This window comes from Misgurnus anguillicaudatus, unplaced genomic scaffold, assembly GCF_027580225.2.
Source record: "Misgurnus anguillicaudatus unplaced genomic scaffold, ASM2758022v2 HiC_scaffold_29, whole genome shotgun sequence".
In the NCBI taxonomy this organism is placed as follows: domain Eukaryota; kingdom Metazoa; phylum Chordata; class Actinopteri; order Cypriniformes; family Cobitidae; genus Misgurnus; species Misgurnus anguillicaudatus.
Genome location: NW_027395279.1, coordinates 11440092 through 11456385, shown reverse-complemented (window position 1 = coordinate 11456385; position 16294 = coordinate 11440092). Strand labels below are relative to the sequence as shown.

The 16294-nt window shown below is 36.8% G+C and overlaps 1 protein-coding gene across 1 annotated transcript in view; it reads left to right on the top strand.

The window, feature by feature from the left end:
• Positions 1-13625, top strand: part of LOC141362847 (Fc receptor-like protein 5) — a 41502-nt gene extending 27877 nt beyond the window's left edge. The window contains exons 7-17 of the mRNA XM_073865105.1: positions 3065-3202; positions 5641-5805; positions 5915-6193; positions 6456-6707; positions 6801-6908; positions 7971-8072; positions 9610-9666; positions 9743-9817; positions 12086-12169; positions 12319-12378; positions 12513-13625. Of these exons, the coding sequence (XP_073721206.1) occupies positions 3065-3202; positions 5641-5805; positions 5915-6193; positions 6456-6707; positions 6801-6908; positions 7971-8072; positions 9610-9666; positions 9743-9817; positions 12086-12169; positions 12319-12378; positions 12513-12559 (1367 nt within the window). The 3' untranslated portion in view covers positions 12560-13625. The remainder of the gene's footprint in view (positions 1-3064; positions 3203-5640; positions 5806-5914; positions 6194-6455; positions 6708-6800; positions 6909-7970; positions 8073-9609; positions 9667-9742; positions 9818-12085; positions 12170-12318; positions 12379-12512) is intronic.
• The last annotated feature ends 2669 nt before the right edge of the window (positions 13626-16294 follow it).

Genomic DNA, 16294 nt, shown 5'->3' with positions numbered 1-16294 from the left:
GACAGATAACACAGTGACTCTGAAGTGTCACATTGATCAGTCTACTGGATGGAAGTTTTACTGGTACAAAAACACACAAAACACTGAGAAGACGACAACAGAAACAAACTCTTACACAATCAATAGTGTTAAAGTTTCAGATGGAGGTCAGTACTGGTGTAGAGCTGGAAGAGGAAAACCAGACTATTACACAGACTACAGTGATGAACTGTGGATAAATGTTAAAGGTAAGAGACAACATGGATTGTAAGGTGCCATTGATCTCAGTCACTGTAAACAGAGCCGGATTAACCCAAAGGCAAACTAGGCACGTGCCTAGGGCCCGATTGGCTTGATGGGGCCCAGACAGAGGGGGAATTTTTTTTTTTTTACAAATGTCCCATCTACAATTTCGCAGCTGTCGGGCGGGATCCCCGTATGTCCAAAACCATTGTTTTTCAGGAAATTAAAAAAACGCCGTATTTTTTAAGTTATTAAACATTATTTCATTAAAGACGAGCTTTATGACTCGGGAGCAGAGAGATACGAACTTGCTCTCATTCATAAAATGGTACGGACACAGACGTCGCCGCTGCCAGCAGTGTTCAACAAATACTGCGTTCACATTGAGCCTTAAAGACGATGCTTCAATAGTTAACCAATGCTGACTGTAGTATACATCTTACTAAACTCGATTTTAAGGTTTACGATCTATAAGTGATGCAATACAAAACACGATGAGCGGGCTGGGACTGCTGTCTAATAAGTGGAAATGAATCTGCTCGCAAACTTACCTTCGTGGCTCACGGGCTTCCTTCTGCACAGAAGCATTACAGCTATTGAGTTTTAATAAATGTACTCAAACCTAACTATTTTCACTTGTTAGTGCCTAACAAACAGAAGTATTATATTAATTAAACAGCCATTTTATCTCCAATAAATAAAACATTTACTTGTGTTTAACATTCACAAAATAATTTAATGGTGGTATGCAAAACATTCAATTTAATTCAAAATTGAATTCAATAAAAACATTGCTGCTTGTGTTTTACATGCACAAAATAATTTAATGGTGGTATCCAAAACATTTAATTTAATTACAGTATTATATTAGATACATTTTAAAACTTCAATGCATGTATGATAAGCCTAGTAATACGTAAATATTTAAAATACATCAATAACTGATATCATAGGTTAACACAGATAAAATCATAGTTAAGTATTTCTTTATTAAGCCCATTACTGAGTGTATTTGTGTTTGTGAGTTTATGACTGTTGTTGTCTGAGGTGGTGACTCGGATGGGGACGACAGTCATCAGAATGGTTGATTTTCAAGTTCATCGTTCCACTCTGTACCTGACAGAGTTCCTTTAAGGACACAGACATGGTTGCTGCAAAAAATAAATAAATAAAGGACAAACGATCATTTCCCTACGTTATATAAGGCATGTTTGCGTATAATAACGAGGCAAAAAAAAACCAGTTCCTTGCATAATAATTCATGACTGCAATGGCAGAACAAGCGGGGTCAAGATTTTTTTTCTTTAAGCCCCACAAAAATCACGTTAGATACCAAACATGATAACAAAACCAATGGATAGTGGCTAACTAAGTCAACTGCAAGCAATCTGTGTTTTAAATTCACTTCACAAACGTGAATAGCGTAAAGAAAAATCTAGCAGCCTCAGAAACGATACATTAGACTTTAGAACTACCATTACTTTGAGATAAAACTGTTATACATAATATAAAAACTGTTATTATATAATTCATATAACTGAAACATAAATAACCAGTGTTTTGAGGACATTTACCTCAGTGGACGTGTTGCTCGACGAGGATTTCGTTGCGATTCTCAATCTTGAAGAGAAATATGCAGCGAAGCTCTCCCGCGGATTACTGACACCTATTGGTTATTTACTTGTACTACTGCCTTAACAAGGACACTCCCAATGGATAAGGTGAGGATAATTTAATAGCATTTAATAGAGCCGTGTAATGACGTATAAATAATAAATTTAGCAAAAAATTGTCTGATAGACTGGTTAATATACAACACATGACTTAATTTGGTATACAAACAACCAATTTGTAACCAAAGACTAGGCTATGTAAAATGTGAATTAACTTTTATTAGTAACTTTGGTAAGTTTCAGATTTCAATTCATAAATAACCTCGATGGGGGGGGGGCCCAAAAAATGCAGCCTGCCTAGTGTAGTCCATTTATTTAATCCGGCTCTGACTGTAAATGCCATCTTTAACCTGAAAGAAAAAACAAGGTTGTCAATAAGTGTTGTCTGAAAGCCTTAGGGGCCAGTCACACCAAAAGCGCTTTAAACGCTTGCAAACGCAAGGCGCAACGCAATGCCTTTTTTAAAAAAATGAAAAGAGGCGAATGACGTCGGGCGCTTCTCCGCTCTCAGCGCTCCTTCAAAAACGCGTGTGCGGCAGGCGGCAAAAAACCGCAAGGCGCTCGGCCCATAGAATGTCATTCAAAAAAGGCGCCTGCAACTGCCATAAACGCTTTTGGTGTGACTGGGCTCTTAAAGGGGAGGTTTCACCAAACATTAATCCTATTTATATTTACGTTCATTATATTGACTGAAGTGTATAGTACATTCTTAATTTGTTTTATTTTTTGGATACGTGCACCTTGAGTTGTATTTGTGGTTGGCATGTTTTATTCAAAAAATGTCACGACTAAATTGTGTTTGCACAGAGAGCCCTAAACCTGTAGTGAGTGTTGATCCTGACAAACAACTGTTCAGAGGAGAAACTGTTACTCTGAGATGTGACATACAGGATACACGAGACACTGAGTGGACATACAGCTGGACTGTAAAGATAAATAACAGAAATATAATCACACAATGCAACACACAAGAGTGTAAAATTAAAAACATTCAATACTATCACAGTGATAAATACACCTGTAGAGGAAAGATACGTGAACAAAACACTGAGATGAGTGATGCTGTTACACTGACTGTATCATCATGTGAGTTTATATGTTTGTTCTTCATTATTAGTGTGAAGAGATGAAGTGTAACATGTTATTCATGAGAGATTGATCACTTTCAGATAAACCACAGACAGTTTTAAGTGTTTCTCCACAGCAGTGGTTGACTGAAGGAGATTCAGTGACTCTGATGTGTGAGGTTAGAAGTTCATCTACAGGCTGGACATTCAGCTGGTTCACTGTACCGAGTCCTTACTCAGGTAAAATCTCATTCATCTCATAACAAATACAACTTAAAATACAAATACTGTCAAGGGTCAAACAGGATAGAGTTGTTTATATTGTACATATAGTCAGTTATTGTAGTTGTTGATTTGGGAGCGTTAATACTGTAGTAATATCATATTTATGTGGTGTTATTACTGTATTATTATGTTATCATCTTCATTTACACTAGAGCTGTGCAAAATATATATCATGCAATAATATCTAAGTTGTTGTATTGACAATATGCAAAATCATATTATTGAGTATGCAACTTGCTTTTAACCCCTTAAGACCCTGCGTCCACTGGAATGGACATTCCACGTTTTGTGGACCAATAAAATGCATGCTTTTATAATGTTAATGTTTAGTCACTGATTGGTCCCTGTTCTGATTGGCCCTCTGAGAGAGCTTCAGACATTATATTATACAGGCATGACGCAGCGGGTAGACAGGAGTAGTAACAAGATTTAAAATAGAAATTGGCAGAAACCTTGATTTTTAGACTCAATTACGTTCCCCCATAGCGTCAGCAACTGACACAATTCGAAGTGAACCGTATTGAAAGGGAACGCTTAGGTTACTCACATAACCCCCGTTCCCTGAAATAATGGGAACGAGCATTGCGTAGCTGGCCGTGCTACAAACGCCTACGCAGAAAGCTTCATATGGCTACGCGCTTCAGTCGAATGCAAGTAAGTGATGGCTCTCTTTTCCGGACTATTATAGGGCATAGTCCCTTTCGCGGGTTCGAACGTCATACTGTAGGTCTGTAATTTTTACAGACAATAACCAATCAATGGCGAAGTAAACAGGAGTTTCCCCCACAGCGTCAGCGTTCCCATTATTTCAGGGAACCGGGGTTACGTGAGTAACCTAAGCGTTTTCCATACATACATTTAGTTTGTAAGAATTATTTCTAAAGGACTACAGCTGCAATCCACAGCTCGGATATAAGGGACATTTGTGGTTTAAAGTGAATGAGAGAGGAGAGTGTGAATGAATCTGTCAATATTATAACAATAATAATAATATCATCATGTGAATGTGTGCTTCACTCTTTGTGTGCTGTGTTTGGCAGAAGTTTGCATTTGGTGACATAATCTCATATTTTTACTTCTAGCTTGTATGCTGCACGGTTCAACGTGCATCAGGGCTTTGTAATGTTTTTACTTAAATACTGTAGCCTGGCTAACACCAGACCAGTCTCATAGATAATGAGTCGTGGTATGGGAACCACATGCTAATTTTCTCCTATTTTCGCGTGGTTTACGAATGCCCAGAGCTGTTTTTGGGCGATACGAATGTCTATCAAATGCATGTTTCAATTATACCAGATGACGTATGTGGAGCGACATAAATCCAAACGTAAACAACTTTTATCTGTAGTGAGAGCTACGCAACTTAACCGGTAGCTGTATATTGATATTGAAAAGCAACACAATTTAGTGGCACTGTGACAACCACAGTATAGGCATAATGACAATATGATATTAAAGGGGACAGAGAATGAAAAAATATTTTTACCTTGTCTTTGTTGAATAATGGTAGTCTACCCACATTCACAAACATACAAAAAGTGCTAGACATGCTAAACATCTCAGTCTCATAGAAATTCCTCTTTTAGAAATGTCAGCCAGAAAACAGCCCTATCTGAAAAACTGATGCTTATGACATCATAGGCATCTAACTGCCCTCCACTTTAAAATAATTGGCTACATTTTTTGAATGGCAGCAAAGTCAGCCATTCAGTAATGAGATTGCAAGTTAAGCCAGTAGGGGGAGCCAAATAGGTGCAAAACCACTTGTTTAAAATCCCCCACCCTAATAGAGCTATCTGAGAGAGGTTTTTAGGAAGCTTCTAAGGCATTACAGACCCAAACAATTTTTTTTGTCTACATGTCACATCACAGAACAAGGATAAATACTCCGTTCAATCATTCTATGTCACCTTTAATAAATACCACTTACCATTTATAAGTTAAATGTACTTCGTTGACAACGATGCCTAGCAGGTTGGTCCTATAAAACATTCTTCTTGGATATTAAATTGTTTAATGCCAAAAGTTGCTCTTTTAAAAAAAAACTTGCGTATGAAACTACTTAGAAGACTATTTACGGCTGCATTAAAAAGTAACTTTGCGCCTGCTGCCGTGTTGTATAAACAACCCAGGCTATAAATACTGTACTGTAGATTTCCTCTTCAATCTATTGTTTCAACATTTTTTAAACAATCAGATTAAAGCATTCAACAGCCCCATAATAATCATAACAATAAATCATATCAAATACATTAACATAGTTGTGTGTTTCCAAATGTGGTACAGCGTTTCATTATGGAAACATTTCCAAATATTCTCTCAGTTTATTTTCTCTCTTTGTTAATATTGCATTATAAAAACATAATGCATTGCACATTTTGACCTTTTAACAGTGAATAGAGATGAGCTGGTGTCAAACAGCAGTGGAGGATCTAAAGGCATCTACACAGTGAGTTCAGTGACTGTGAAGCACACAGGAGTTTATATGTGCAGAGCAGAGAGAGGAGATCCAGTCTATCACACAGAGAACAGTAACACACAAACACTGTGGATCACTGGTGAGTACATCTCACACAACTAAACAACAACAATCTCTTACACTCTATGTCTTATATCATTCATTCATTTATCTCTTAAAAAGATGATTTTCTGTCATTTTCTTCTCAGATGTTTCTCCTTCAGTCTCTCTAATCATCAGACCTGACAGATCTCAACACTTCTCATCTAAATCTCTCTCTTTGAGCTGTGAGGATCACAGTAACTCTACTGGATGGACAGTGAGAAGATACACAGATAAACTGAAACCTTGTTCATCATCAATCAGCAGATCTACAGAAACAACATTTACATGTACAATCAGTTCTCTCAAATCATCTGATACTGGAGTGTACTGGTGTCAGTCTGATTCTGGAGAGAAACTTCATCCTGTTAATATCTCAGTACACAGTGAGTTACAATTTAGTAATTCTAAGTAATTCAGTAACTGTGTTCAGTAACATTTCAATGATAAATTGTACTTGAGATAAAAACTAAATCCTGGTGCGATGACATGGGTTGCAACACACATTTTTATTCTTAAAGAGAGATATTCAGAGAGTTTAAAATGATTGTGCCTCTTCTAATAAATAAGTCTATGAGATTTTTGACTCGTTTAATTTGTTATATTTTATAATGTTTATTATCATCAGTTATTTCTTCTATTGTGTAGATGATGGTGTGATTCTGGACAGTCCTGTTCATCCGGTGACTGAAGGAGATCCTCTGACTCTACGCTGTTTATATCGAGATAAAAAACCCTCTAATCTGAGAGCTGAATTTTATAAAAATGGATCAGTGGTGCAGAATCAGACTACAGGAGACATGATGATCATCTCTACAGTCTCAAAGTCACATGAGGGTTTCTACTACTGTAAACATCCAGAGAGAGGAGAGTCTCCAAAGAGCTGGATCGCAGTTAGACGTATCATCTGTAAGAATAAGCGCAGTATAAATATTTTTGCATAATTTACAAATGTTCTGGTTATATAAAAAGAACATATCTCTACTTCTCCAGCTTCAAGTTCTGCGTCTCGTGGTCTGATATATGGAGTGGGTGTTGGACTGAGCATCATGTTTTTGATCATTTTCTTGGTCCTCCTGTGGATCTACAAAAACAGAAAAGGTATTAATCTTCTGCTCTTACAGGAATTCACTGTGATCAGTGACACATTTGCACAGACAAACCTTAATGGTGAAGTGTGTGATATCTCTGATGGTGTGTTTTTTTTTTTGTTCATACTGATATATTGTAAAGCAATAATGTAGTTAGTTCAGACAAGCAGAAGTACATTTTCAATCTGAGCATTTCTCCAAAGACTTGTCAGTCACTTGGCAGAGCGTGTTTGACCAGAAAGAAACATTGAGTGATAAGCAAATCAGACATTGTGTGATGCTAACTCTCTATATATCTACAAGTCACTGTGTGTCATTGGTGAATGTGTATACATTTTGTTTTGAATCTTGATCTTCATTTCTGTTGTCTTAGTATTATATTGTTCACAATATCTGTGTTATTGAGTAAATAATAAAAGTAAAGATAATAGAGGTCCTTTGAATACAACTAAACTTTGTTAATTTCTTAATGCCAGATCACAAATGCACTGAAAAAAATGCTTCATTGAATTTAATCAATTTTTTTAAGGTAAGTGGTTGCAATCAATTTATTTAAGCTACATTTAAACAAAAAGATTAGTAAAGTAAAATAAAATTGGTAAATATAAAACTTTTGTTTAAATGTAGCTCAAATAAATTGATTGCAACCACTTACCTTATAAAAATTGATTAAATTCAATGAATCATTTTTTTCAGTGTGAACACCAGCAGTATAAACACAAGCTATTTAATGTTTATCAGCTAATTTTTGAAAAGCTTTCTTCACATATTATTCTGGTATTTTTATAGATTTAATATTATAAGCATCATGTCTACTTTTTGCTCAAGGTGTGGCACTACTGTACCTACAATTTGTTTTATGTTTGTCCACACAATGAAAGATGACAGGTCTTGTTGAAGTGTTAGGATAGCCTGTTTAGAGGCACAGAAATGACAAACCCCATATTTAATATGAAGAAGTTATGTGTCTTGTTATGTCAAAGATGTGTGCACTACATCAAAAGTCAGTATTTTATTTATTTTTTGTTAAAAAGTTAACAGTCCTAAATATGTACTGTGTTGACTACTGTAGGTAAAGTCTCTCAGTCCCCCTCAGCTGTCAGTCCACAGCAGAACATCAGTCAGACATCAGAGCAGAAACAAAGTGAAGAAGGTTACACTCCACTGCAGTCTGGTCAGTCTACATTTATTATGATCATTCATTATGCATTTATACGAGTATGATATATTTAAGCAATATCGCTCGAGTAGGAGTGTGATATAGCTCTATATCATCACGGCTGTGATTAGGCCAGAGGCACGAGGCCGCAGGCCGAGTGCCGGAGGCAATCACAGCCGTGATGATATAGAGCTATATCACACGACTCCGAGAGCGATATTGCTTTTATACAACAGTTCGACGGCACACGTTTGAAAAACGAAAACTAGAAAACAACAACGGAGTTATTTTAAAAGCCTCTTTGTTTGAGAACTACTTCTTCCGCCACGGATTTGAGGGTGGCCAGAATGACAGGTAAAACTTTCGGCTGCTTTGAAGCTCATAACAACTCAATGGATGGAAAAGCCGTTACTTTATATTACCGTTTCTTGGTCACAAAGTGTAGTTTTAAGATTAGTCCATCGAGAATGTATATGTATTATATTTAAATCTGCAGTCGATTAGTAAAGATAGCGCCTGTTTGAACGTTTGCTTAGTGAGATTCGGTACGAATGAGAACCAAAGCATGAGCGGACATCAGTGTTCACTCGCCCCGCTGACCACCGCCCTCTCTGGGCTACATCTCTGACAGAGATACCCTGGCTCTAATGTTGGCCTTGTTTGTTTATGATCGTCAAAATGAGATCAAATCAGCAGTATTTGGTGTCATGATCAAACTATTACTTGTTTTTTAATTCATATTTAGTGTCTTTTGTGTTGTTATTGTTTTGGCGCGAGGTAAAAGTTAATAAAACTACTTGTATAACGTTACTATTGCTTTCTCATTTATTCTTAACGTGATACGAGCACTCGATTATTATTATTAAACTTTGTTCTTGTCAGTACTATATAAAACGTGTCAGAGAGATGTTTTTGCATGCTGCTTATAAATATATCAGTGGCGATATCTCATAACATGTTTTATTAGTCAGGTCACGATAAAGTAAATGATCAGTGTCCACATTTAAAAGCTGCGGTGCTTACCTGCAGTTCCACGGTGTTTTCGCGTTCTGATAAGAAATATAGCTCCAGAAAAAAACGAGTGTTTATATTTCTCTTTCCAAGTGTTAACCGTCCACACGATGTGACAAGACATTTCTCCCATTAACTGTAAAGTAACATCCAAGAGCGCTGATCTTTGATGGAATAACTTCCGATTGGGGATTCACAGACTGATTTATGAGCTAGTAAACTAATGAGACAAACGGAGAGTGATTCAAAACAGGGCGTCTGTGTTTTTCCATTCAGAGATGAGCCTGTTTAGGACCTCCATTCACTAGGTGGCGGAATGATATGAAAGGTGAAGCGGTTACAGTGCCGATATCAGCACAATATCGCATAGGTCTTAGCCAATCAGATTCGAGAACCAGAAAGAACTGTTGTATAATTATCTTTATTTTGCAGTCAATATCAACATGTTTATCAATATTTCTGTAAAGACTTTCTTTTATAACATATAAAGCATTTATATATGTCTCTTAACACTTTTTATTATTTAATTTCTTCATTACAGGAGATGCTCATATTTATGACTCAGTTGATGTAACAAATAATAAAGACACAAGCACAGGTAATGCACATTATTGATGTCATTTAATGTTGCTCATCTCATAAAATGTTTTTAAGGGTAAGTAATTTTCCTTTAGGAGTGACTCAGGCCGGACTCAGTTATGTCCAGTATTCACAGGTCAACTTGAAGAAAAATAAACTCAAGAACAAAGGTAAGCACAAATAGAAGTAAAATTAAATACTGAGAGGTGAAAACTCTTAAAGGTGCATTGTTTAACTTTTAGAAGGATATCTTGACAGAAATGCAATATATTAACTATAACTATATTATCAGCAGTCTATAAAGACCTTACAAAATGAACTTTAATGAACCTGAGGATGAGCCGTGTTTATCTACATACACCGCGGGTTCCCTTACATGAAAGTCACCGTCATGTTTCTGCAGTGGCCCTAAACCAGGGGTGCCCAATCCGGGGCTGCGTCCCAGTTTTTTTATGACCTTCCCTCGCTAACTTCCCTCAGTCTCGTTAACTCGGATGTATGTCATTGCTTACATTGTATAAGTGCCCACTACTAGCCTGGTGCAACCAGACTCTCGTAGATTCATTTCATTTGTACAGAGAGTCTGGCCACGCTCCATTGCAAAGCGTTACTTCCGTTAAGGAGGGTCCTCTGTTGAAGTTTAAAACTATTGGATATGCCAGAGTCACTCTGAATCTGCCATAACCAATCGCTAACGTTTGGTTGTGACGTATGTCACTCAGTCTGGCGCACGACCTCAACGTCTGCGTTCTTAGCCACTCCCCGCTGATTGGACCTGCAGATTTTTGCCAGAGAAAACGAAACTCTACAGAGCAGTCCCAGACGTTCTTCTGACGCGAAATGAAAATTAAGTGGAAGAACTTAGGAGGGCGGAGCCAGGCTAGCCCACTACTTGCAGAACACTTTAACTTACAGGTGTGAACTACTTTGTGCAAAGCACAGTCAAAATCGAGGGTCTATCCTTATAAACTTTCCTCGTCCACTTGACGAAGTGGAACACACTTCAAAATGGTGACAGGGATTCCCCCAATGGCAAGTGATTAGGGAAGTTCGCGAGTGCATGTCTAAAACTGGAGTGGAACGCAGGCCTGCTCCTGGGGATCGACTATCCTGCAGAGTTCAGGTCCAACTCTAATCAAGCACCCCAGCCCTAAACGGACAAACTGCTCTACAAATGTGTTGTCCCTATACTAACACACCTTCTGTGTTATTATTCATTGTGCCGCCCACCGTGGTCCTGCGACATTGGATCAGAAATGTCTTGTCTGCAAGTGTTAATTTATCACAAAATAGAGTAACATGAGTAACCAACTCATTTAAATTTCAGTAATTGTAACTGCGTTACTTGATTTAAAAAAATACTTCGTTACAGGTTCATTACAGCTAAAAGTAGTGGAATTACAGTAACGGAATTACTTTGTAATGCGTTACTCCCATCACTGTTTTTATCACAGCTTGTGTTGGCCCTTTCATTTATTTTAAAATGAAATAACACCTTAAATGGCATGACACACACAATGTGTCAAAAATTAACACATCATTTTTTGCAGTGTAGAACTGTTTCTCTCTCACCATTGACACCGCAATCTGTCCTTCCTTTTAGGTTAAAAGTTTGGGTGTCATCATGGATAGCCGCTATCCTTGAAGCACAAATTAATAATATCATACAGATTGCATACTTACTTCTGCGTAATATTAACCTCCTTTGTCTCTTTCTTTTAAGTAATAATACTCCAGTTCTAATTTACGAACTATTCACTTCATGTATAGACTACTGCAATGCTCTTCTCACAGGTATTCCTTCCAAATTGCTGCATAAACTTCAAATAGTTCTAAATTCTGCAGCTCGTGTTCTCTCTAGAACACTTTATACTGCTCACATTTCTCCGGTTCTTCAGCAATTACACTGGCTTCCAGTAAAGTATAGAGTAGAATTTTAAATCTTGCTAATGTACTCATTTATAAGCCACTTCATAATCTTGCACCACAATATCTTACTCAACTTCATGTTTACACTCCTTCACATGCACTTAGATCTTCATCTTCAACTTCTCTTTTGCTACCTCGGATTCGACTTACTACCATGGGTGCCAGGTCTTTTAGTTATGCTGCCCCTGCCTATGGAAAATCTGTCTTCCCCTTGATGTTCGCAATAGCAAGTGCTTGTTGACTTTTAAAAAAGACATTATTTTTTTAATACAGGCTTTTTTATGAAATGTATAACTCCACACACTTGTCTTATTTAGTATACGCATATAGATGAATATGCAAATTATGCAACGCCTCCACTCTTTCACACCACCTCGGACCACACACACACACACACACACACACACACACACACACACACACACACACACACACACACACACACATAGATATAGATATAGACAGATTTTCCCCAAAGTGGGAATCAATTTCTTAATTCTTCATTGTAGACACTGTAAGTGAAGCAGCTGATATCACCTATGCTGATATTGAATTGAAACCTAAGAAAGAAGTGAAGACAAAAAAGAAGAAAGGTAAAGAAAGTTTTCAAATGACTTTTTAATTTCCATTATTCATGATTATACAAACGTATCCAGAGCTGTTTATAAAAAAGAACTGGAAATGTTAGGTTGCTTTTAAGAAGTTTCCCAACCTCCTAAAAAATACGCCTGGCTTTGTTTAGGAAATACCAGGGAAGGTGATGACACTGTTTACTCTAAAGTGAAGACGAGTGGAGATAAAGGTGAGATGAACTAATATATGAAACTATGAAAGTGAAAACAGCATCTGTAAGCATCATTCAGTGTTTAGGAATAAATTGAACTATTGAATGATTCAAACTCATTTTAGTCTTTTCCATTCATTTGTTTTTTTCAGGTGTTGTTTCTGGATCTGATGATTTGACTTATGCTCAGATTAAATAAAAGACGAGAAAGAGGAGAAAAATACAGCAATACATTAACTAATAGCCTATTTGATATCATCAGTACTTCATGTGCAAGTAAATGCTTGCAAATCTTTGATTCTGTAATAGCACCAGACTTTGTGTTATTTTCAACAGTTGTAATGATTCAGGACTATGAAATATGAGGGTTCAATTCAATTATATTTATATAGCGCTTTTCACAATTGTTAATTGTTTCAAAGCAGATTTACATTAATAGATGTAGGGAAAAGCATAGAAAAGCAAGCATAGTAATAATGTAATGTATACAGTAAAGTATTAAGTTAAGCCAATGTGGCGGACTCTCCAAGGGATGAAAAAACCCATAGGGGAAAACCCTCCTGGCTAGTCCAGGAGGAAAACTCCTAGGAGGAGAAAAACCCCTGAGAGAGATACATGTATATTTATATATATAAATACTATCGGGGTTATGAGAGTTATCTTTTATTTACTTTTTTATATGTTCACTTGATGTTTATTTGTTCAAAAGGTGATATTCATATGTTAGCTTGACGTTTTGTTGTATTTGTTTACATTTTTGGACGTGTTGGATGTTTTTGGAAGTGTGAATTGGCATGTGTTTGTAGAATTCATATGAGATATCATAAAATATTCATTTCATTTATATAACAGTAGGTTGTACCTTAATGGACCCTAGTGGTACATTTGAAAGGACTGTAATTCTTAATTTTTATGGAAAAACATTTAATTCGGCAGCCCAAAATCTTATAGTTATTTTATTTTATTATGAGTTGTGTATATACTGCAGACTATGCAATAGTTAAATAAAGTGTTTTGTGAAAATTAAACCTACACTTTCAGAAAAACGGTACAAAAGTTGTCACTGCGACGAAAATAATTTGTTACATTTATATAGCGCTTTTTTTTTCTACAGTACTCAAAGTGCTTTACATATAAAAGGGGGATTCATCTCAACCACCACCAATGTGCAGCATCCACCTGGATGATGTGACGGCAGCTATATTGCTCCAGAATGCCCACCAGGCTGTGTCTCAATCAGCTCTTGAAGTCATGAATCAGTATATTGTGTAGGCTATCGTTACCAGGGCACTGGTAAGGACCCTAGCCTTTTTTGTGTTACATTGTGGGAATTATTAGGGAACATACATTCCAGTGCACTGGAAGGATTTTGCTATTGAGACAGCCCTTAAAATGGCCGACTCCCTGATCAGTGCCCTGACTACTGAACAAGGGAGCTGATTGAGACACAGTCTGAGTGATATGGGGATGATTAGTAGACCAATGGGCAAATTTGGCCAAGATGCAGAGGCACACCCCTACTCTTTTTCGAAACACATGCTGGAATTTTTAACCATCACAGAAAGTCAGGACCTCGGTTCCTAGGTTTGACATTATAGTGTCCCCATCACTATACTGGTGTGTTAGAACCCACGCAGACCACAGGGTGAACATTCCCTGCTGGTCTCACTAACACCTCTACCAGCAGCTAGTGTCCCAGGAACCCTTTAAAATCCTAATATGTACCATTTTGGTACAGATATGTACCTTTGAAGTACTTGTATGTCTATCTAAAATGTATACCTTTGAGGTAAAAAAGTACTTTTTGAAAAAGTGTACCTCTTTTTTTCTGGGAGTGTACTATGATTATCATGCCTAATTTGTTTATGTCTCGTTTAAGAAGGAACAAGGTTTTTTACTTTACTAATCTATTTGCATCTTTCCATTCAAGTAATAGATTTTGACATTTTTAATTCACAGTGTGTTTTTATTAGATTTTTTCTGTATTTAAAGTCTTTATTTATATTACAGTTCTCATGCTCATAGTCATTCTCACTTCAAAGTTTCTGAGAATAAATGTGAAACTTAAAACCATCTGTAGTTCTGTGGCCGGTTGCATAAACATAGCCGTGACGTTAAGACTGCGTCTTAAGTTTGATTCTGACTAACTAGCAATTAGTTAGGGCTAATCAGTCTTATTATTTGGATTTAAATTAGACCAATCTACATTTCTATGTAGCATACTTAAAACAGTTATGATCAGTCTTGAAGAAAAAAAATCCTGACTAACTTTAAAGACTAGTCTTAAAGTTTTATGCAACCGGCCACTGTTCACTTATCAGCCTCTACATCTTGCATAGTTTGCACAGTTTCATGCTGTATTTTAGGAAGTTACTAACACACCCTAAACATGAATGCTCAAAATAATTCAATAGATAAAGATATATAGAAGAAGAAAAAGTTTTATTTATATAGCGCCTTTCCATAGCTCAAGGTCGCTTTACAATACACTTTACAATACATTTAGACACCCACATATACATCACAGTCACATATGATATGTATAGTTACATTACCCAAAATGCATGTTAAATTTTGTTTTTAATTCGGTCTTATATGCACCCACAGATGAGGTGGTACGTAGTGTAATAGGCAGTGAATTCCATTATTGAGAAGCATTAATAATAAATGATCTTCCACCTACAGTGGACAACTGAAAACGAGGGATGGACCGGGCAGGGCTTTAAGGGTAGAGTAAATCAGACAGACAGATATTAGGGAGCAAGACCAGTTAATGCGTTAAAAGTTTAAAAGCAATACTTTAAAGGGGATACGTGATTCCACGGGTAGCCAGAAGGTCATGTAGCAAAAGAGTAATGTGAGTAGAGCGCCTAGTGGAGGGGAGTACTCTTGCTTCCGAGTTTTGAACAAACTGTAATCTTGTAATAAGTTTTTTGGGGAGACAGAGAAACTAGGCATTGCCATAGTCCAGACGTGAAGTGATTCATGTGTGAATTAAGGTTTCAGAAGTGAGAGAAGATCAGAGACGAGCAATATTACGGAGATGGAAAAAATTATCAGTTTTCTTATTCAATTTAATACTAAATAAATTCAATCTAACTGTCTAATTCACTTAACTTAATTCAGTATGTTCACTTATCTTTTTTTAATACATTCAAATTCACATTCTTGTTGTTTTAAAGTAGCATTGAAAAAACAGAGGTTTTCTGGCAGAGTTTTTCCAGTTTCCAGCATGTGTTGCATGTGGCTGCATGAGGACAGTACAACTTGAAATTCAATTTTTTAACTGTTTTTAGCAAGGATGAAGACTTTTTAAAGGACTTTGTTATATTTTTGAGTCTTGTGGTTGTCATTGTGCAGAAGAGTGTTACTTGTGCTCAGGATGTGTTATGGTTACAAGATGGCCGTACTGGGTGCATCTATCTGTGCATGTGCCTGTACTGAGATCAGTCTCTTTTGACTTACTTATTATAATCCTATTTTGAGTTTTTGAATCACAAAAGTTTTTCTTGTTTGTATCAAAGAAATCATTTTATAGAGACCAGGACTTAGATAATAAAGTCTAGTAAATTAGACTTTAACTGTACACATTGATGTAAGTAATAGACCCTTTGCAAACACGTGACCTAGACCACGTGACGACGCCATGCTGGACGGCAAAATCACTGACGCACTAGGTTGATTAGTAATAGACGAGCGGGATTTTTGATTAGTTTTAAACAGTTTAAATATATATTACACTAAAATACATGGCTTCTTATATTAAGGAAGTTGTTGTGCCGTTATCGGTCGAGGTAGGGCATTTGGTAGGTCCTCACAAAAAGCGCTATTTAGAGAAGTTAGAGATAGCGGGACTGGATACCGACCCTTACCTTCTTCCTCCTTCAATTTTCACGGACCTCATTAAACGCCGAGTCTGCCCGACTTCAGCCCT